Source organism: Epargyreus clarus, unplaced genomic scaffold (assembly GCF_041222505.1).
Source record: "Epargyreus clarus isolate Ecla_fem2 unplaced genomic scaffold, WU_Ecla_fem_2.2 ptg000032l, whole genome shotgun sequence".
Lineage (NCBI taxonomy): Eukaryota > Metazoa > Arthropoda > Insecta > Lepidoptera > Hesperiidae > Epargyreus > Epargyreus clarus.
The window spans coordinates 8833065-8857595 of record NW_027332237.1 but is presented as its reverse complement, the minus strand read 5'-3'; the positions used below and the strand labels follow the sequence as shown (position 1 = coordinate 8857595).

Below are 24531 nucleotides of genomic sequence, written 5' to 3'. Positions count from 1 at the left end.
TTTTGGAAATTCTACTTCAGCTTTTGTAGTGCAGTCGGGTTTTTTGATTTTTTAATTAATTACTTGTTAGTATTCAGATTACTATTCTGAGACCCATACAAGCAATAAACATATTGAATGGGCACTAATTCAAAAGCAAACTACTCTGCATACTTAAGTAGTATACGGTACATAAGGGTGGTAACACACGAGCGACAGCCAGCGACACTTGGGAGCGTCAACTCTAATGTTTTAACAGTATATTTAGTGTCTTTCCATGCTGTTATTTGTTTTATCGTCCCATATGTTATTCGTAATAAAAATAGTTTTTTGCGTAAGACGATCTTTATTATTTTTCGCCAAAAAATATGCATTTCAAAGAATGTTTAGTTGTGATGACCTTTTTTTCCTCGACATAATATATATGTTTAATTAAATTTAATGATCAGTATTGATTTCCACTATTTTGGCAACAGTTGTCGCCCGTATATTAGTTACCTTATAATTATATCGTTCTATAAAGTTTTTGGAAATAATTTAACTGGAGTCCTGAGTTTGTTTAAATCTAAGATATTTGAGGTAGAGTTTGATAAATTGCAAGTTTTATTAGACGGAAATTGGACTTTGAAATGAGATTTCTAGTTTTTTAAGATGTTTTTATTGTTTTACTTCTTACTACACTCTTCAAACCAGGAAATAGAAGCGCTTAACACTGTTGTTATTAGGCAGAAGTAGGTGTGGCGGTGGTGCCGCCGGGGTCTAAAAGGTTCTACTACCTTCAAAATATATAAATGCAATATTTAACCCATACATATTAAAAACAAATTAATAAAGTGTTGGTAAGGATACTGCAGCACAATAAATTGAAAGTAAAATGTACACATTACTGGTTTAACCACTATTTTATACAAATATGTGGTTTTGAATTTCGGTAATGCATTGCACATTAATATACCCACGTGGCGCAGTGGTCGCCATATCGCCATAGTCCAAGTTCGAATTTTAGTTTTTTTTTTATAATATAGGAGTTGTAGACGAGTATGCAGTCCACCTGATAAGTGGCTACTGCTGTCCATGGAAATCTGCAATCAACCCTAGATAGGATTAGATTCCCTACCCTAAGGTAGGAGCGCGTTGGAAAGGTATGTCCCTTACCACACCTTTCAAGTCAAAACGCAGCAGCTCGTAACACTGCTGTTATAAAGCAGAAATAAGAGTGTCGGTGGTGCCTCCATAGCCTAAACAAAGAGTACCAACAACTTTATTCTAAATACATTATAATTCCATAATTGACAACTCCTATGGTTTTAATTAATTAATTATGGTTTTAATTAATTAAATATTTAAGCTATGCTCCATCAAGTCTACCTCATCAATATGATGAAAAATAAAAAAATACAGCTCACTCTAAAGTGCTGCTTCAATAAGTTATTTCAAAGCTCGATAACTACTTAGAGTGCACGAAGAGAATAGTATATCTAAGTTTTCTCCGAACTCCAATACTGAGCACTTAGGAGCCGAGGTGGGCATTAAAAGTAACATCCAAAGTATACTTCCACGGACTTTCTAGAAGCAACGGGGCTTAGTGTGTTTTGAGTAAGTTTTTGTAAGACCCGTGGGATTCTTCTTCATATTTTGCTGAGATTAAGTGGTCGATCTCTATTTACGCATTCAAATAATAATGAAAGTAAAATCCAAAGTATACTTCCACGAACTTTCTAGAAGCAACGGGGCTTAGTGTGTTTTGAGTAAGCTTTTGTAAGACCCGTGGGATTTTTCTTCATATTTTGCTGATATTAAATGCTCATATGCATCACAGAATTTAAGTAACTCTCATATTTTACGTCCATGGACTTTCTAGAAGCAACGGGACTTAGTGCGTTATTTGTAAGACCCGTGAGGCTTCATTCGCATATGTCGCTGGGATTATGTGTTTAATATCTCTAGGAAGGCATTTAAGTAACATTCGTAGTGCACCTTGAAGACGGAATAGAACCCATTGTAGTTCAAATTCCGAGCCATTATCCCCACACTTATTTCATCCTAATAAAAAAAATCTTTCTGCACTTACAGCCCCATACTAGGATTCCCTGTATCGTGGGTGCCATGGACACACACAGAGACACAGACACCCAGGCCCAGAATCAGAAATCTAAATTCATCATTTAGAAATCCGGGGATCGAACCCGGGACTCTCTGCGCGTCAGATTGGCATGGTGACCGCTCCTCCACGCGGGTCGTCAAATAATAACAACAATTTAAAGAGCTATTGTGTTTCCGTTAGAAGGGCTTGGTAAGGGAGAATTACTTATCCGTGTCGTTCCAACTTAATCCTCAGATGCCAGATTTGTGGCCCACCTCAAGTAGCAATCTAATGCTATTTGGTGTTGATTCCAAATGTCTATGGGCTGCAGTAGCCACGCACCGACAGTGGATTGCACTTTCGTCTGCTACTCTTATTTTATAAAAAAAAGCTGAGGTGTCACATGTGGGACACCCGATTGGAAAGAAGTTCCTTTCGTTTTTAAATAAGTATTATATGAGGTATTATTAAATAAATTTACAATATTTAGGAGTTAAGTGATATATGAAATAGCCCCCTTACCCAGCGTACCACGCGATAAGGAACTTCGTTCCAAAACGTATAATAATTCTTACCATAATATAATAAAGGTTTCCATTACACAAATTATAAATGAATCTGGTCTCACATATATTTTATATCTGATGTCATTGTACGTAATATAATACCACTTACCGAAATTGTTTTCCGTGAACTCCGGTACCATATATCTGAAAAAGGAAATGACATATTATTTATTTTATAAATGATGAAAACGGAAATCTTTCAAATATTGCTTTCCGCTTTTATAAAAATAATACGAGAACATATTTGAATTAAGTATTTTATTATACTAAGTACCTACAAGGGTGCCTCATATCGAATTTAGCTACTAAGGCCCACCTCTAATAAGGCTTACCATACCCATTATTACTGCTTTTGAGGGGGGAACCTTCAAAAGGTGCTGCTGTGGGGGCGATACGGGGTCATGTGGGAAGAATCCCAGTAAGAATACTGCACTAAAACCCTTCGATGACCATGTTCGTGGTGTTGAAGACTTCACCATCTCCTAAAGAAACGAAACCCGAGTCCTTTAAGCGCCAATCGGGCTCTACACTGGTAAGCATGAAGCTCGCCACACCGTCTGGTATGTACGACGGTATGCGGCCATACCGCCGTCCCTTTCAGGGACGCGTGCGGCTCGAGCTACCACTAAGAACCAGCGGTGCAGATGAAAATATCTTATATATAAAATTCTCGTGTCACAATGTTAGTTACCGTACTCCTCCTAAACGGCTTTACCGATTTTCACATAATTTTATATGCATATTCTGTAGGTCTGAGAATCGTCTACTATCTATTTTTCATACCCCTAAGTGATGAGGGTTGCGTTCACCCTTAACATTTTTTTATTTATATGGCAACACAACGTTTGCCGGGTCAGCTAGTTTTTCTATACAATACTTTGACAGGCACAGTCTGCGCGGCTGTGTTACAGTAGATATAACGTCAATACACATTGCATAGGAGAAAACTTTTGTCTGGCACGCCAAGTGCCTGACACGCTATATGTCTGTTATACTCTAGACCAAAATATTGTCACTTTGCAGCTCAGTTACGATCTATAAGCTACTAGCTTCGTACTAGGGATGTACGGATATAAAATTTCGGATCTAGATACGGATATTGACATTTGAAAAATATTATATCGGTTTCGGATACCGTTTCGGATATAAAATATCTTCGGATAATTTCAGATAAACGGATATTAGATATTAAAGGAATTGAAACAGTAAAGAAAATACAAACAGGTAATGATTATGAAGGTGTTAGAACCTTCTATGGTTCGACTCCGGTGGTACCACCACCAAACCTATTACTACTTTTTACCACTAAGACCGTCCTCAACGCCAAGGTTGGAGAACTCCGGGACCTCCGACGGAACGCAACCTGAGTCCTCCAAGCGCGATGCCCCGATCGGGCTTTGCCATGGGGGAGCAGTTTTCGCTTCTCCCACACTATCTGGTGTTTACGACAGTATGCAAACACACATACCGCCGTCCTCCCTGGGGTCGCATACTGGACGGTTCGAGCTCCCCTTCTGGCCGCCCGCAACCCTGGAACTACAGAGTTCTAAGGCATAGCGGCGTATCAGTGGCCGACCACGTGTATCTGATCTTATATAGGGTTGGTTACAGATGTCCATGGGCGGCAGTAGCCACTTACCATCAGGTGGTTATCCACTATCCGTTCCTCCTATATTATTAAACGACTCCGTCCGAAATTATTAGAAACTTTTATATCCGAATAAATTAGAAAATTTTAATTCGGATACTCTATAGTTTCGGATACAGTTACGGAGCTTCGTAACAACCCTGTTGTATAAAGAATTATGATACTAAAATAAATTCCCAGCATAACTATTTGTTATGCGACAGAGCTTCCAAGAAGCGCATTTTTAAGCGCTTTCCGCCATTATGCTTAGAGCTTAAGTAAAGTTTCGTGTAGAAATGCATCTCATAATATTGTATACTCCAGAGATATTTTATCTAACACTTTTGCATATTTCTCACTTTACTTAGTAATGTGAGTTGTGAGTAGTACAAAAGTTTTTGAATTTTTGTTTGCATATGCGACACATATAGTTTATAATATTTAGATTCTAATGTATCTGTATCATCTACGTGTAATGTAATATGTTGTGATATGCAGCGGTTTCACGCTACGCTATATAATGTAATGTAAGTAAGGTAAGGTAAAGTAAAGTTGTTGTCGTCGCCAACCAACGACTATCCTGCAATGGGTGTGGGTCTTCTCTTAAAGTGAGAAGAGTTTAAGTCATAGTCCACCGCGCTGGCGAATTAGATTGGTAGATATCAGACACCATTGAGAACAAGTTTTTTGTTCAATAATTATCGTGTCTCGATTCTAACTTTAAATCCCCCGATTGAGAGGCCGAGGTTGTAAAACTAAAACAAACTGGATCTAACGTAACATTTATGCGTGAAAGGTTGAGATGAAGAGTTGAGAAATTTTAATGTGATAAAAAAAGCGCTCTCTACACTCACATCCCCATACTAGGATTGCCTGTATCATAGGTGCCATGGATACACACAGAGACAACTACACAAATACCCAGACCCAGAAACAGAAACCTAAATTCATCATTCAGATGTCTGTCTGGCCGGGGATCGAACCCGGGACCCTCTGCACGTCAGACCGGTATGGTGACCGCTCCGCTACGCGGATCGTCAAATACCGGCTGATAGGTATGTGTGATTTGTAAATGTAATGTAAATGTAATGTAATGTAAATACTTATGCATTATTTTTACAATCTTACCTTTACATAGATTTTTTTCCTTATTTTTTTTTTATAATATAAGAGTAGCAGACGAGCATGCAGTCCACCTGATGGTAAGTGGCTACTGCCGCCCATGGACATCTGTAATCAACCCCAGATAGGATTACATATTCCTACCTGAGGTCGGCCACAGATGCGTCGCTACCCCTGAGGACTAAGCTGGAACGCCTCGGAAAAGTCTGTCTCCCTTACCACACCCTTCAAACCGGAACACAGCAGCGCTTAACACTGCTGTTATTAGGTAGAAATAGGTGTGGCGGTGGTGCCGCCGGAGTCGAACCACAAAGGGTTCTACCACCTCTAACAATACAGATGAGCTCAATACTAAAAGCATTGTTTGAAGACAAATAGGATCCTTCAACAGGGTCTAGAACTCTAGTAATGGAATACATTAGGAACTAAAACGCACACAGCTCGGCGGGTATCTTGGAAACTTTGGTGGAATTTTAAAAGAGCTTCCTACTTAGTAAAATGTTAGTGGTCATGAATATAAAGAACTTATAATACTAGTTTAGCGGAGGCGAAAGTGAGTCCCGGATTCAATCCCAGACATGCTAGATTTTTTGCGCTTAACACTGCTGGTATTAGGTAAAAGAAAAGGTGTGGCAGTGGTGCCGCCGGAGTCGAACCACAAAGGGTTCTACCACTTTTAAATGGTGTCATCGTATTTAAACCACGAACTTTTATTATTTTAAAGAAAGTTATCTTTTCCCATTATTTTCCTGTCAGTATTTTCTTTGTTCAAAGTTTTCGTTAAAGTTTAACTGGACATTTTATAACACTACTCAGTTGGATGCCAGTGTCATGAATATAGAGAGATCGTAGCAAACTTCCGAATAATCTTAAGTTTAGACGTTATTTATAATATCATATACTTTGGTAAGACGTGATATTTTGTCATCTTGTGGAAACAAATTTTCATAAGCTTTACATTTTGACTGATTTTGTTAGTTTCATTTTTTCATGTATGTAAGGGCCCAGTGGCGTAACTGGGCGGCAGGACTGCCAATGCCCCACGGGTCCCTGGGCTGACGGGGCTGCGGCACTCAACGTATTCGAAGGAGAAAATGTCTAATAAGACATTTGTAGAATTAAATTACGATGTGATGAGTTTTTTAGGGCCCCAAGCAATGACTTTGCCAAGGGTTACGGTATAGTTAGGCAATTGAAAGGGGCTAAGGGGCTGACCTAAAATTTTTCATACATTTTTTTTATACTATAGGAGTAGCAGACGAGCATGCAGTCCACCTGATGGTAAGTTACTACTGCTGCCCATGGACATCTGTAATCACATAACAACGGTTAGCCCTTTTTGTTACGAGTGGGAAACCTTCAACACGTACCCGACGACGTGGGAGCGACGCCGGGTTACGCGGGATTTTTACCCCACTAAATTCCCCCCGGTGGCCGTCCTCAACCTTGGTGGAGAACACAACGATCGGGCTCTGCCCTGTGGCTCTTACGGCAGGCAGGGGATACCGTAGCCCTTTTCTAGTCCCGGCACTACAAGGACAGACAACGGTTAGCCTAGTGATGTCATTCACTCAAAAATGGCGGACGCTACAAGATGGCGGATCAATTATTACTTTTATGCAAATGAAAGGGTTTTCTGAGAAGAATACGAAAACAATACATGCCTCAAAAGGGTGACTGTATACTCGTAAATGTAGAGATATAAAAAAAACATGTGTAGCAAACATAGCCACTGTTTAATGCCTGAATAAATATGGGTGGTTTGAAATAAATCTTTATTCTGTATAGCTTTACTTTACGACACCGCCATAAGTGGATCCTTAGCGTGATATATGTGTGACTTGACCTTAAATGTTTGCAACACACTCATATATCTCGAACATCTTGTGTGCTGAGTTCAGATGAAACGCTGCCTCTTACACCGTATCGTAATTTACGTTTTTCGCCAATTTTGTAAGAATATTTGATCAAACATTTTTATTTGTACTTAGCGTCTTTTGTAGTCAAATAAATAATCGACCGTTGTACAATTTGTAAATCTATTTTTATTAATAATTATTAATAATTTAATACTTGTAAAGACAAAAATAATATAAATGGAATGCGCATAGTTCAGTGAATAGTGTGAAGTGTAGATCATAACTGAATAACGAAGTTAAGCAATGTCGGGTGTAGACGGCATTTGGATGGGTGACCATCAGTGGCCGTCATGTGCGCTTTCAGGTTATTTTAAACCGCATGTTCTGGTTGTTGGATATCATTATTTAAACCTTGAGGGAGGCCTTATTGGTGGTTTGGCTTTACCTAGTTATACGAAGAATCCCGTGACCAGCAATGGGACAAAAATTAAAAAAATGCACCGAATTAAATTAAAAAAATAACGAAATTTAGTCTAAAATCCTAAAATCCTTCTTCATTTTAAATAAACCGTTAAAGTATTTATATTTCGATAAAAGCATTATGAAAATAAATATCTACATTTTCTGACATCAGCCGTTACAAATGTGTGTAATAGGCGCTCCGTATGTAAACTAGGGCCCCATAAATTTAACTTTGAGTTTGTTCCCTGTAATGCTTCGTTCAAACAATATTTTGTGTATCGATACTTGTGAGTTATGTGACTGTTTTGGAGTTATACGGTGACTTTTGGATAAAGATTACGAAGAAATATTACTGTTTAATTATTTCTTACTTTGTTCTCAAGGGTTACGCATGTAGGACTTTAGTTAAGACTAATGCAATAATGGTTGAATGTGGTAGGAGACCATAATTGGCGCTATCCGCTACCGTCACACATTCAAAAATAGATGTGATACTACATATACTTTTTTTATAATATAGAAGTAGCAGACGAGCATGCAGTCCACCTGATGGTAAGTGGCTACTGCCGCCCATGGACATCTGTAATCAACCCCGGATAGGATTAGATATTCTTACCTGAGGTCGGCCACAGATGCGCCGCTACCCCTGAGGACTAAGGTGGAATGCCTCGGAAACAAATGTCTCCCTTTCCTACAACTGCTATTATTAGGCAGAAATAGATGTGGTGGTGGTGCCGCCGTAGTCGAACCACCCCTCGTTTGTCACCTAAATTAGTCAGGAAATAGAAAATCGGAAATTCTACTATTAAGATTATTTTATTTACCAAAAGCTCTTAAATCATGAATAGGCCTTTATAACATTTATATGGAGTTTTATAAGAAGATGAGGAAATAGGCAACTGAATGTTTCATGTCCCTCAAAGGGTGGGTAAGATAGCTTCGAGGCGTTGGTACGAGCACTCAGCGATATTGCTCACCCACATACGCTTAGGCGGTTTACACATGGCGCGGTTGACACGCTTTGCAAACGACATGTTAAAATATAATCAATATAAAATTTTGTTTCAGACGTTGGGACATCTACTGCAGTAAAATTAATATATTTTATATTTGTCTGGTACTCTATCAAGGCTTTGATGAGACGTTTGTGAATGTAGGTTTCTTACAGTTGGCGTCGTTCTGGGCTACTCATAATACATTAATTTTATGACAATTTTGACACAGTTGTATTGTGAATGTGGTATTTTTTAAGTGTAATATAGAGAGAACATGGAACGTAGGAGGAAACTTTGTAAATTGTTTCTTAGTACTTAAATTAAAAAATATATTTTGAGTATGTAATTTTTGTTACAAAAGTTGAAATTAATAATCTGACTGAAGTCTGACAGCGCTACCGAACCTAACCTAATATTTCTATCTATGAGTTGTTAAGACAAATATATTTTATTAATACTTTAAATGGATCTATAATTAAAAAAAATACACGATATGGAAGAGATGTACTAGTTGTCACGTAGTAAAGTAAAAATCGCTAAGTCTAGCGTTCAAACCGTCCATGTGTAAGCAGCCTTAGGTCTGTAATATGTACATACATGCATGAACACGCGTGCTCCGTCACAATGGTTTCACGGTACAATCTCATTCTTTAAGACGAGATAAGTTTCCTAGTACCCCTTTTTTATTTAAAATTTCATTATGTGAGTATGTGAAGTGAATGTTTTTCACTGAAAGGAACGTAATTTATTTTTTAAGTAGTCAATAGAAAAAGAGAGAATCGATTTGGTTACATCTATGTCTATCACAGTGACGACGGATTCCATGTCTCTTTTTTTATAAGATTGAAGTGAACTGAGGGTTGAAGTAAAGGTGGTAGAGCCTTTTGTCGTCCGACTCTAGTGGCAACACCGCCACACCTATTTCTGTCTAATAACAGCAGTGTTAAGCGCTGCTGTGTTCTGGTTTGAAGCATGTGGTAATGGCTCTTTTCCAATTAGGATTTATTAAAAATACATTAAAGAATGAGGGGAAAAAACCGGACGAAACAAAAGCTATTAATAATAATTATTCGACCTTAATATACGGACATAAATTTAAAAAACTAAATGTAAAATTCGTGTTTTAAGGTAATAAATAGTTATAACCGTGGCGATGTGTAATGTTTTCGGGCAGTTTAGGATTCCACCACCAAGGAACTATACATTTTAAAAGTTCATCAAGAGATGGCGAATCGGGCTATTGAAGTTTTCTCAACATCTCGTATATAAAGAATCAAATTATACCTCATATGTTAAAATCCGTTACGCCGTTTGGGCAGGAGGGCGTGACAAATAATTATACATATGTACACCACATATGTACATACCTTGTGCAGTCGTATATAATTATATAGTTTAAAAACTAAAAACCATGCTAAAATCGCACAAAGAAAATTTTGATGAGAAGTTTGAGAAAAATATTAAAAACGTTTTTGTCATCGGTTCTTGACAAGTGTTCAAAATTTTTATATTGATCGGATCGTTCAAAGTGGGTAAAAATGGAGTTAAAAGATTCCGTATCATATATACAGGTCAAGCTAATAAAAGCGTGGTAAAAAATTAAACTTAAAATTATGCTTTATCGCGATATTTTTAATGATAATTACTATGTAAACTGGAATATAATATTGCCGATCGGTTTTGCATATTAATAGAGTTACGCCGCAAATTCGTGTAAAATATATGCCTATTAATTAAGCTCATAGTAGGTAATTGAATTTTGACTTCATTTCGTATTCCGTTATAACACTCAATTTAATCTAATTTTAATAAATAACCATAGCTTAAATGTAATAAACTAGGGAATTATTATAAAAACAAAAAGCTGTCTGCTTAAAAAAATAAGATATATATATATCACAATTTAGTCGAATCCAACGACATCCTATGTTAAAATTCGTCAAGCCGAGTCGATATCGATAATAAATGACGGCGCCGAAATAGCGTACATACATTTACTATAGCCACTTGTCCACCGCACGTCCGTCACCCGAGCACCGTCCCGGCCGCCGATTTTTCGAGTAGATCGGCGTGACCACTAGATCGGCACCGAATTTTGACGGGCGGATGTGCCGGCAATATAAACACGTTTGATCTTGTCCATACACCGTCACACGCGTGACAGCTGGGACAAACTAAATCGGCGATATCGGTCGCGGTGGACAAACTATCGACGTCACGTCATATTAAAATCGGCCCGAAATAATCTCGTTCTCGGTATCGGCTCGGTGATGGTGCGGTGGACAAACGACCTTTGGGTTATAGAGCGTGTTAAAGAACTAACGATCGATACACATTAATCTCCTTGGTTGTGTAAAATAAATAATATAAAAAACATAGCTAAAATATGATATAATAACTTTTGAAAAATCAGAGGTGCCTGAGATTTGAACCTCGGACCCCTCGATCGAGAGGCCGAGTTTTTTAACCACTATGCTATCAATGCTTGTAGTAATCAAATTAATAACTACATCATGTAGTTGGATTACTGTAGTTAAATTATGTAGACATGTAGTTATGATTACATTGTAGTTAACTACTTTTAATCGTAGTTAGTAACCAGATTACAAATTGTATTTAATTACGCCCTATACTGCAGATAAGTATGTTTAAACACATCGTTTGCACCGAAACACAAAGTTGAACCACAAATTGTTCTACTACCTTTAGTAGTTCCTAGTGTGAATTATGTAATTTTCAAGTCATTAAATCTTATATATAAAATTCTTGTGTCACAATGTTAGTAACCGTACTCCTTCGAAACGGCTTTACCGATTTTCACAAAATTTTATATGCATAATCAGTAGGTCTGAGAATCGGCTACTATCTATTTTTCATACCCCTAAGTGATAAGGTTTGTTCACCCTTAACATTTTTTTATTTATATGGCAACACAACGTTTGCCGGATCAGCTAGTAATCAATAATACTTACAAGTTGTTATTTGAGTCTTCCATCGTAGGAGTCAAACCCGATGATATTATGTCTGAAACAAAATTAATAAATACATTAGATTCAGTAATACATTTGACATTTTTTTATAATATAGGAATAGCAGACGAGTACGCAGTAACCTGATTGTAAGTGGCTACTGCCGCTGAGATCTGTGATCAACTCCAGATAAAATTAGATTCCTAGTTGAGTTCGGCCACAGATGCGTTACCCCTGAGGACTAAGCTGTAATGCCTTGGAAAAGTATGTCTCCCTTTCCACACCTTTCAAACCAGAACACAGCAGCGCTTAACACTGCTGTTATTAGTCAGAAATAGGTGTAGCAGTGGTGCCGCCGGAGTCGAACCACACAGAGTTCTATCCCCTTTAAATAATCTTATATACAAAATTCTCGTGTCACAATGTTAGTTACCGTACTCCTCCGAAACGGCTTTACCGATTTTCACCAAATTTTATATGCATATTTAGTAGGTCTGAGAATCGGCTACTATCTATTTTTCATACTGATAAGGGTTGTTCACCCTTAACATTTTTTTATTTATATGGCAACACAACGATTACCGGGTCAGCTAGTTACTTCTAGAAGCTTCAATTTGCATGAATTAGCTGCGTTATTACTTTCATTTATGTGCGCAATTTTTCAAAAGAATTTCCCATCATATTCCAATATAATTTATTTATTTCCACTGAAATATGTACTACATAGAATGACATCACGCTGTTCAGTGAACACGAAAATTGCTCGCTGTCTCTGGTTTTCAAATTGCGATACCTCTTTAATAGGATTTTCCGCTGAATATTTATGAGGTCTTATTACCTATTTGGATTTTTGGAGCGGAAAAAAATATAGCGTCTATAAAGAGTTTTCAAAATTCAGCTTATTTTTTGTAAAATTGAAAAAATGATTTTAAGGATGTTTAGGTTTGATCTCCGGAGGCACCAGTGTCACACGTATTTTGGCTTCATAATAATACTGATGAGTTATTATGACACTTGACACTGGTCAAGCATTGCTATGTTTTGGATTGTAGGGTGTGGTATTAGGACCAATAAATATAGATCAGTTGGTGCTCTTCAACACTAAATGGTCACGTCATATGTGGTGAAGCGGCCACACCCTTCTATCAAAATACAGAACTATTTAACGTGAGATTTACTCGTAGTTATGACAGTGGCTTTACCACCTTTCAAAATCAAGTCAATTCTAATTGGGGTTGATAAGAGGTCTATGGGCGGCAGTGGCCACTTACCATTAGGTGGACAGCACGCTCCTGTGTAACTTTAATCCCAACCAAAATAACCAAAATTTCACAGAAACCACAAGAACATAATTTTTTCAAAAGCTCAAAGCCAAAGCAAGCTAGATGCACGTGCTTTTCTAAGCTAGTTATTTCAAAATAGAAGCTTTTATGCTGCAAGATAAAATTTTCCTTAAAATAAGAATCTTGAACGTTATGTAAATTTTATTCAGTTCTTGTAAACAATTTGTTTTCTATAAGCGCGTATCAAAGAATACCCGGCAGGCGAATAAAAAAGTTAGGTAGAGTTTCAGTTCTCCCGTTAATGTTAGAACGTTTGCTACTGTGATTTTTGCCTCATTTTTTACCCAACTGTAGAAGGTAAAACATGTGAATCGAGAATATGTATGTGGATGTATGTGTACATCTGCATATATGTGTGTGTGTGTTTGTCTCATTCTTTGATACACCTTACAGCCCAAAGAGTTTGACACATTTTAACTTATGAGGTGTCGTTGGGTTCGTATAAATTGTGGGAGTGACAAGCTATATTTTTAACCGGTTGGGATTTTTATAACCATTGCTAGCTTTATTAAGAAAGATATGAACACGGAAGACAACAACGTAATTGTTCATCATTCGTATCGATTACCTTGGTGGACAGAATTGGTACGAATATATAAGCCTCTTATCGATGAGAGAGGAAATACTCGTATGTCTCCAACCGTACTGTCAATAGGTAATGAGTAAACCTTTATAGGAAATGAAATAGGACTAGTATTTTGGTACTTAACTTTATGAGATTCTATAAGTTAAACATTTCTTATAATGATATTTAAGTATTTGTTTTTTTACGACGTCTTAACATTTTCGGAAGCAATTTAATTTACTATTTCCCTTAATATCACGATTTTATTTTAAACATACTTATTACAAAAAACAGAAAAAGTAGAGAATTCCAAAAATATTTTCCAAAAAAATCCACTAATTAGAGGAATTTACCGACATCTAATATGTAAAAATCTGTTAAGATATTTGGGCTGTAGGACGTGCCAAGGAATGAGACATGTACATACGCTCGAAAAGTTTTACTTATAGTAGGGTAAAAATATATTTGGGCCGAGTATATAATACATTGACATCAACGAGAGTGCATCCAAGTTGGCATATTCTGTTGGCCGTATTCGCAAATATTTACACGAGAAGTTATTTGGTCGCAGTAAACAGGTTGTGGTTCCATCGGAAAACCTTTTCCGTGTACAGGAGCACAGGTTAAGGACTGACTTTTTCCTTTTTCTGACTTTTTCCATTTAAAGTGGACTTTTTGGTTTTTATATGTGTTGGATATTTTTTACCATTTTCTATTTTTATTTATTTATAAATTTGTGTACACAAATACATAACAAAAAGGGCATTAAAAAAAAGGAAGATTTTTGTATTTTCTAGCTTATTCAGGTATTGCTGTTCAGAATAAATTAGTATTAATTTTTTTTATCCAATGTAGCAGACGCTACAAGATGGCGGACCGATTAATTCCTTAAATAATAAATAAATCTGTAAAAAAGATTGTTTGTAAAACTATATATAGTTTTACGATAAAACAGACGGGCTACTGGAAGTACTGATCGTCACCTATGGACATTTGTATCAAGCAGAGGAATCGCCATTGAACGGCCGGTTTTGAGGAGAGCTTTATTTGCACTTTTTTGAAGACGTCTGTAATATACTCCAGATAAGATTAGATTCCTGATCTGAGTTCGGCCACAGAGATGGCGTTCCTCTGACGTTACCCTTTAAACCTTTACACAGCGGCGCTTAACACGGCTGTTATTAGGCAGACATGGGTGTGGCGGAGGTGCCGCCGGAGTCGATCCACAGAGGGTTCTACTAGCTTCATTTGACACTTTTTTTATATTTGAACCTGACGATAAAGCAGACGTGCTACCTGATGGAAAGTAGTTAACGCTCTTTTTGCTCTTTTGCACCTTTTTTGAAGAGCTCCATGTCATAGCGCTCCGGGAATACCTCAGAAGGAAGTTCATTCCACATCTTGCACGTCCGTGGCAAGAACGTCCATGACATCTTGTTCGTGGTAAGAAGGATCGTGCACAGTATAGCTTCAGCTCACCTTAATATTACTTGCAATACAGTTGTCAAATGAGCCCACGGCGCCCGTCACAACTCAACCGCGCTTCATACATCACGGGTAATAAGAAAATTCGTGTTTTCCAAAAAGGAAACAAATTGGATGTTTCAAAATGAAAATGCTTATTTTTTCTCTTTCCGTCGCTGTTTTTCACTTTTATTTATTTATTACTTAATTCGTTGTTCATTAACAGTTTATTTCTTTATTTAATTAGCTATTAGAAATCGCAAACCACATTCGATTAAATGACAACAATGACATTTTATATCTATGGATGACAAAGTTTTTGACACTTAGGGTGGATTGCATCGATAGTCTGGTTAAAGTTTGCGTTAAAGTTAAATATAACAGTAACTTTGATGGTAGCGATGGAATGTAAAAATATCTGTGTCGCATCAATTGATTTGTCATTAACGTCATTTGTGTCGCTGTCACCGCAATTTTTATTCGACATTGACAGATAGGGAAGTTGACAAATGCAGTAACTTTAACCGATCAATTCGAGCGGTTAAAGTTGAATATTAGTTATGACGTAATTTCAACTTCAACTAAAATGGTGCAACTAATTATTTTTTAAACCATGGACTTGCCGGTTGGTTAGGCTTCTATAAATGCTAAAGTTACATGATGCAACCCACCTTTAGAGCCTTATACTAGGATTTCTTATTATAAAACCTGGAACCCTATGTGTGTCAGACCCTATGTATGATCTAGTATTATACTTTATATTTTTCCGCCTTTAGTCCTCGGTAAGACAGGCACCCAACTCATTCTAGATTTCTTACTGAGTCTAGGTGATCTTCTAATATATTATTGTACGTTAGTGCGTGCGCGTGTGCATTCTACATATCGATACCCTAATTCGCAAATCAGCCAACTCCAGTTTTTGTCAAAATGTTTTTTTATTAATTTTGATTTCGTTCAACGCCATTTACTATAAAAATAAATAAAAAAAAATGTGAGCCGTCACGGGACGCCTGGCAGATGTGAAACATCGACATTATTTTGTAAAAGTAATATGCAGAAAACAACATATTGTGATAGGAATTATAGCTAGTTATTTCAATATATTACTAAAATCGTAAATTATAAGTATCAATAATGAATGTTTCACAATAAATGCCACTATGATTAGAAAAATTAATTAATTTTTTAATGTTAATATAATCTATGGTTCATATTTATAACAAATAAGAAAAAACTTTCGTGCGCTGCACGCCATCAGCTGATTTTGAAATACAATTCTGTCAGTCTTAATAAATTTATTCTCTGATCAATTGTTTTAATGCATTAATTTCAATAAGAATGAAATTAAAATTAATTAATAATTTAAAAACATTGTACCTATGCAATGAAATTTATGTGAATTTTAATCTACCAAGATAGTAGATTTTACATTTGCTGGCGCTCAAAAGACACCAAATATACGCGTACTTAATGCACAGATAAATGCATACTTTAATTATAAAAATTTAATTAACTTACTGATGACTTGATGGTGTGTCATAGTGTGATTTTGCTTTCTTTGCAGGAGGCTGATCACTTTCACTCTCTAAATTATCACGGTCAGACATTTTATTATCAGAAAAATAATTTGTTTTCAAGCATTTATCTTTAACCTGAAGATACGCCGCAAGCTGACAAAACTTGAAACATACAAAATACGTCAAGTGGTGTAAAACGAGTTAAAACGACTCCAGTCGCTCTCGCGCGGCGTAGTAATACACAAGAATGTCACTGAACACCTTAAACGTCATTATTATGAATTTTAAGCCTCAAAATGCCTTCTTGTGCAATGCGTAAACGATAGCAATATTTTAGCGACGTTGTAACACATAATTTAGTTTTAATAAGTACTTTCATCTATTGAATCTGTAGAATGGTACTTATGTTAACAATTTTACCAATGAACTTCTTATCTTTTGTGCGTACATAAGTAGATATACACAGGCTTATACGTTTATTAACATGACATAACAAACTTAACACTTACTTATGACGCAATCTGCATAGAAATTACTATAATAATTTTCCTGAAATCAAAAAATTTGCATTCATAACAGACTTTATCGTAACGAGATCACGTACATAATTTATATCTGCTTTTTATAAATGAAAATTGCGTAAGAGGTATTTGAGGACACAATTCTACTTTTCAAGTTAGAAAAATACTTGTTATATAATCATGTTGACTATACGTTTAAGACAATTTCATTGCGTTTGACAATCCTTTAAATTCTGCTTTTGTTGTAAACCAAGAATTTTGTCTCTATAAGGCATAGATTAGTAAGGATTACTCACTCCTAACAAGAAAATGTACTCAATTTTGAGAATTGAAATAGTTGCGTAAAGAAGTCGGTTAAAAAGTTTTGCCGCGTCTCCGTGCTAAAATGTCCCTAAAATATTTGAAATAATTATTTATTTATTACATAAATTACGCAGTATTAGTTATTTATTCGTAAATTTTGTCTAAAAATGTTTTAATTTGTCAAGAATTAAAAAAAAGAACTTACTAAAATAAGCCGTTTGTGGCTTCATTCAATTTCAAGGCGGCGAAGTATCTTTACTAATCTATGCTATAAGGTCTATGTTTAGGCCATGGTGTAATGTGCTGGCCAAGTGCGGGTTGGTAGACTTCACACATCATTACGATTTATTTTCAAAACAATGTTTTCCTTCGCCGTTTAAACGAGGGATAAATAATTTCTAATACGCACATAAATTTGGAAAATTAGTAGAGTGTGCACAGTATTTAAACCTCAGACTACTTTCACTACCACCACCGAATTTACATCGAAACACAATCTTCAAATTTTTTTGGAACATGTCAACTTAGATTACGGAAAAGCAATGTTAAGACCTGACAAATAAATTTTATGTGTATGCAATAAATTTAAAACTGTACAAAGGTCCCTAAAGTTCCAATGACCAACTCAACCCTGCCGCTTTAAATTCCAATCTCGGGTTCCAGTAATGACGGAGTCGGGCCTCACATAGCGAGAATTCCTAGAATGCTTGTTACATTGAATATAGTTCAAATACTAGAACACTATTGTGTTATAAGCTACGAATTTCAAAACGACCTTCTTTAACTATTGAGAGCCTTTTTTGTTAAGGAGGGGCAAAAAGTTCCCTTTAAAAAGTACCTGGTATCGTGGGAGCCCACAAAGGGTTATGTGGGATTTTTACGGTAGGTACTAAACCCCCCGGTGGCCATCCTCGGCGCTGCACTGAAAACTCTGGGATCTCCAAAGGAACGCAACCAAATTACCGTATTCAATTTTTCTGCACATCCCTAAGGTTGACTGGGAGATAATGCTATTTAGCATTAAGTCCACCTTTTGCACCACACTGTTTTTAACATGGTCAATAAAGAGTAAATAAGATTACTTCGAGCGCGGTGCTCTTATCGAGCTCTGTCGTAGAGCAGCAGTTTACGACGGTATGCGCCCATCTTACGACGAACAGGGTAAATCGTAGCCCTATTGTAGTGGAGACCTGTGCTCAGCAGTGGGACAGTTATGGGTTTTATAAGAGTAGCTGGTGCAGGCGATAGGAACGACGGAGGAACGACCTTCAAAGTCTTAATAGCCCCATATAACAAAATAAATCATAGAAAACCCTAATAAAACAAAACAAATGTTTTATAAGAAATAAATAAAATATTATAATAAGGTTAGTGATTTTCGTATACCACTAGAAATATAATATGCAATAATAATATACGGGACCCTTGTCAAAGCGTACGTCGACTCAGTGGGGATGTCGGGGATTATGAGACAGACAGTCGTATGAGCAAATGTATATAGTAATATTACAGATTTTACTATAATATTAAAATATATATCTTAGTATACATATGTATATAAGTAACCCTATAATTTATCTACAGTTTTACTTTTTTTGAAGACGCTTATCCCCAAAACCGCTCAAAATTTCAATGAAATTTTGTTGGTTTCAGTTTCCTTTTACATCCGATAGGTGACGCTGTTGTCGCCATTAATATGTTTGCGGGTCTTTCTCTTCTTTTTGTTTTTCTTCTTGAAATAAGATATTCTTCTCTTACAGAAATTACAAATATCTGTTTTTTGAGCTTGTTAAAGCACGACCAATTTCAGTTAGGATTTTATCTTGACTTAATTACAATGTAAGTAGAAAGGCTTGATTGATTTACAAAGTTAAGTAGCTGATATTCCTGTCGATTGGTCATTCTGCCTCTATCAAACAGTATTAGAGCAGTCTGGTCAAATATGCTTTAGGCCTCCCACATCTGTAGGGAAAAATCTATAGATATCAGCCGGAAATAAAAATATAGCAATGACTTGATTTCTTCTGAAATAATAATATTTTTCCTACATAGGTCTACTTATAATATGAAAAAATAATATCAGAAAAACAAAATAATATTGAATGAGACCCTCGTCAAACGATGTCGGTATACTGAGCGACAGACAGCGATATTTGTTAAGAAATAATAATAACTTAAGAATTAATTGATTCTCGAAATCGGAGTCGTCAATATTTATTATTTCCAAGATTTTTAATTTAACCAGAATTCGATCACAACAGATCTCGCTAAATAATTGTTGTTATAATAATTGTTGTTTCGCTGATACATAATTGTTGTCAATAAAATCCCAATTTTGTAGTAATGTTGTATGTTGTGAGTTCCAAATACATAAGCATATTAAAAAAAGAAACTATAATAAACTTAGGAAAATTTAGAAGGGTTCAAGTCAAAATCACTATCGGAAGCCTAGGCATTTTATTCTTGACAAGATTGCACGCACTTTAGAATTTTTTAAAGATAATTCTCGGGTATATAAGTTATCCCACGATGATTTTCTCCACAGTTGAAACATATGATAATTAATATCTAATTCGCACGTTGCTCAAAAATCGTAGTGTCGAAGAAGAGCCCTAGATAACTTTATGATATCGCGGTCTATAATATTTATTTGTAGTAAAATTTGCAGCCAAAGCCAACCAACGTCCAATATTATTAACATGTTATTTGTTACTTCATCCAGTAACATAACACGTATAACGGAACCCTTGTCAAGCCGTCGGCTACGTGATGTCGGATTATGAGCGACAGACAGCGATACGTTCCACATACCTATCTATATTCGCTCAAGCAAGCAATATTGATTTTGGATTGTTATTGTTTTATATTTAACAGAAAAAAAACTACAATTGTTTTAGTTTCAAACAACATTCAATATTATTTGACTTGTAGACCTACCGATGTCATGGTTCATGCTAGATAGTAGTTGCTGATTGTGAAATCTAAGAATAACAGATAACAGATTGGTAGACTAGTGCACAAACTTTTGTGAACTTTTTAGGCAACCCTTATCATGTACGTTTTTACGATGTTTTTCTATACCTTTAAAGCATGTTATAATTAATTTCTATTATGCATTAAAAATTACAGGTGTTTGTGCAAGAAGAAAATTTTTGTAGACTAGGATATCGCTGCCTGAAATATTTATTTATAGTAATATTTCGAGCCAAAGCCGCCAACGTCTAATATTATTAACATGTTATTTGTTACTACGTCCAGTAACATAACACGTATCACGGAACCCTTGTCAAGCCGTCGGCTACGCGATGTCGGATTATGAGCGACAGACAGCGATACGTTCCACATATCTATATTCGCTCAAGCAAGCATTAACAGATATCGATTGCGGATATTGCGGTTTTATTTGCGACCGAGTAGCTGATATTTTTACTAACGTGCGTGTATGCTCATTGTGTTTCGAATATGATATGCACAAAGATATCCTAAATATTAACAGGAGATATTTGTTATTTTAATCCGTTTTAAGATATTTTGGATCGGCACAAAAACGGAAGCGATTTATAACTAGGCCAATAATATTCGTAAGTTATGTCGATAATTATTCAAAGTAAATCCTAAATAAGATTGCTATTTACGGAAGTACAATCCTTTCAGATTTACCACCGCTACATCTATTTCTTTTACAGACAGAAACATTCCCATAAAATCTAATTTAGTCTTTAGGGGTCGCAACTCATCATTGGCCGACATAAGAAAGTGCTTCAAGTCTGTTGATTGCTTACAGATGTCGATGGGAAACATTATTGGAACAAGTATAGGTACATAGCAGTGATAGCCTAGTGGCTAAGAAACTCGGCCTCTCGTCCGAGGTTCTAATCGCAGGCACGCACCTCTGATTTTTCAAAGTTATGTGCGTATTATAAATTAATTATCACTTGCTAAACGGTGAAGCAAAACATCGTGAGGAAACCTGCGTACCTATGTGAGACATTTATAAAAAAAAATCTCAAAGGCATGTGACAATACTCACTTGGCCAGCGCGGTGGACGATGGCCTAATCTTTCTCATTATGAGGGGAGACCCGTGCCCAGCAGTAGGACAGTAATGGGTCGCTGATGATGATGATGATAGGTATATTCTATCCCGACATATTTTTTATAAAGAAGAAATCCTTAAACCAAGAAAGAATATGAGTATCAGTTTTCGACTCATTTGTTCCAGTTTCGGAGCAAATTGGCGGTAACAGACGAACGGACAGCCACACGAGTGCTCCTATAAAGGTTCCGTCTTTTGCCTTTTCGGACGAAAACCTAAAAAGGCGAGCCTGTAGACGTCTAAAGACTGACGAATGGAATATTCGTAGCCTCAGAGTCAATAACGGGTCTATTTATTTACTCCATCTTCGTACATCCATCGTATGTTCGGATAGAAATTCATTAACAGATTGGGTTCCGTATAAATATTTAGCGGCCGACTCTAATACATTAGGCGGCGTGAATTATGTATGTGTGAAGTGAAGTGAAGGCGGATTCCTTAATTAGACATGCGAATAATGACAAGGCATATGAAATTTTTAAGAAGCCAACGTTGTTTGAATCTGTTGTATACACTTATTTATTTTTAGGGTTCCGTACACAAAGAGCCTGTCTGTTCGTTTGTCACTTGATTTCTTTACAGTGTGTATAACGATGGCTCTTTACCACCAAATACTAAAAATAAAAAAGCTTGAAAATAAATGAAGGACGCCATATAAGACACTATTATTCGTTTTTCATTGTATCTATTGAAAGTTTAGTTTTATTTATTGTTTTATCTGCTGTTATAGACTCGGTGGTACGGAACCCTCCATGTGCGAGTTCGAATGCAACCATTTTTAATTTCCCCGTAAGAGCCCGTCTGTTCGTTTGTCAAGCGATAGACACTTGGTTTCTTTATAGTGTGTATAACGGTGGCTCTATAACAATTAATACTAAAAATCAAAAATAGTTTGAAAATAAGCGGGGGCATATAAGACAGCGCTTTTCATTTTCTCTATTCAACCATTTTTATTTATTGTTTTATCTACTGTTGTGATAACATGCCTATACTAAAAATAAGTTAAGACTTGGTGGTACGAAACCCTCCATGTTCGAATTCGAGTTCGAATGCAACCATTTTTAATTTAAACCAGTATCTAACCAAATTTTACTTGAGTTTATTATTTAGGAATAAAAATCTCCCACTATCATAAATTAAGTGGAACTTAAGCGAGGAAATCATTAATAATTTTTAATTAAACCGAGATTCAATTAATTTTAATTAAATTACGTCTCAATTGCGTCAGAACAGATATTCATTAGTAAATTGGGTTCCGTATAAATATTTAGTATGCTATACATTAAGGCCCTTGAATTATGTATTGGAGGGTCTATGTGTGTGACGTAACATGTTACGTCATGTAATAGATCCCTTTTTAATTAGACATGGGATTGAGGCGTAATGTATTGTGTATGAAATTTCTAGTATTCTCTAAAATATAAGGTAATATTTTACTATGTAACGGGTTTTTTTTATATACAGCGACACTATCAGATAGTGGAATAATATAGAGGGTGTATTTTTTTCAAAATGAACGCGTTCGATTCCCAGCTAGGGAGAAAGATATTTTAAAAAAGTAAGGATGCAATTTTAGCTTTTATCAAAATCGGCTTTGTAACTCCTTTCAGCATTTTTCGCTCATCGTTATAATTTCGGATTTGGCCCTGAAGGTCCATGTGAAAAATTCACCCTGTTATATAATATAGGAGTACCAGACGAGCATGCAGTCCACCTGATGGTAAGTGGTTACTGCCAACCATTTACATATGTCATCAAGCCCGTATAGGATTAGATATTCTTATATGAGGTCGACCATAGATGCGCCGATACCCCTGAGGACTAAGCTGGAACTCTTAGGAAAAGTATGTCTCCCTTGCCTTCAAACCATATCCTTCAGCGTCAAGCGCTGCTGTGTTCTGGTTGTTAATAGGCAGAAATAGGTGTGGCGGTTTACCGCCGGAGTCGAACCACAAAGTTCTACCACCTTCAAGTACTCACGATATGCGGTTTTTTAATTTATTTATTGCTGATATTGTAATAACATGTACCTTTGATTATTCGAAGTTACTTCGTCGTCTAGCCGTTACAGTCCCAATGTTGGGCATGGTTCTCTTATTAGAGTGAAAAGGGCTTAGGTTAGGTTAGTCCTAACCTAAGCCCTTTCGCGAGTCCATCGCACTGCCCAATACCAATTGGTAGACTTCAGACATCTTTGAGATTTTTTTAACTCGGTGTGTAGAAGTTTCACGGTGTTTTCTTACACCGTTAAAGCAAGTGAAGATTAATTTCTAATGCACACAATTTAGAAAATCAAAAGTGTGTGCCTGGGATTCGAACGTCGGATCTCTCGATTGAGTTTCCGAGCTTCAAACCACTATGATATAAGTATATTTGGCATATTGGAGGTATTCTAAGTAACTAACTAAATAGGTCAATCCTTACAGGGTTTATTGGACGTGTAAGGGCGTTACTGATAAATTGCCATCCAGAGGACACTTTGTAGTAATTTTGGGATAGAAGTACCTAAAAAACACTTTTAAATTAAAATATCAATTTTTGTAAAAAATCAAGTCAATAATTAATAGACTAATTTACAAGTTATGCGATTATCGCTTGCGCTTTTAACATAAGTCATTTCGCCTCAAATCTCGCTTCATATATTTACCGGAATCCGCTGTAACGTATAAATTACATACATAATGTATGTATGTATGTAGGGTACGAGGATTGGCGGTAAATAAACAAAGTTCGAGACATTGATTACAGGGTGTAAGATGAAACTGGTCTTGTCTGATCGTCAGCGATTAATGATAAGCGAGTTTAGAGAAATAATATTTTAACACTCAAATCGATATTATTGTCGAAATATTATAGCTTACTATAAAATTTTATCTTAAATATTATTAAAACCCTTTGATACTGGTTATTATTTATTTGATTTGATTTTTTTCGTTACTTTTTTACTACTTTTTTGTTTTACGTTTTAATATCCCATTTAGTAACAAAGATATTGTGTTTTTAATCAAATGTTAAAGGCAGTGATAGCCTAGTGGTTAAGAAACTCTGCCTCTCGATCGAG

At 36.1% G+C, this 24531-nt stretch overlaps 1 protein-coding gene across 1 annotated transcript in view; it reads right to left on the bottom strand.

Annotated features, from left to right (window-relative positions):
• The window catches only part of LOC140755199 (cell adhesion molecule Dscam2), a 208590-nt gene that overhangs the window by 92836 nt on the left and 91223 nt on the right, over positions 1-24531 (bottom strand). The window contains exons 5-6 of the mRNA XM_073090415.1: positions 11666-11717; positions 2738-2772 (exon numbers count right to left, since the gene is read on the bottom strand). Coding sequence (XP_072946516.1) covers positions 2738-2772; positions 11666-11717 — 87 coding nt within the window. The remainder of the gene's footprint in view (positions 1-2737; positions 2773-11665; positions 11718-24531) is intronic.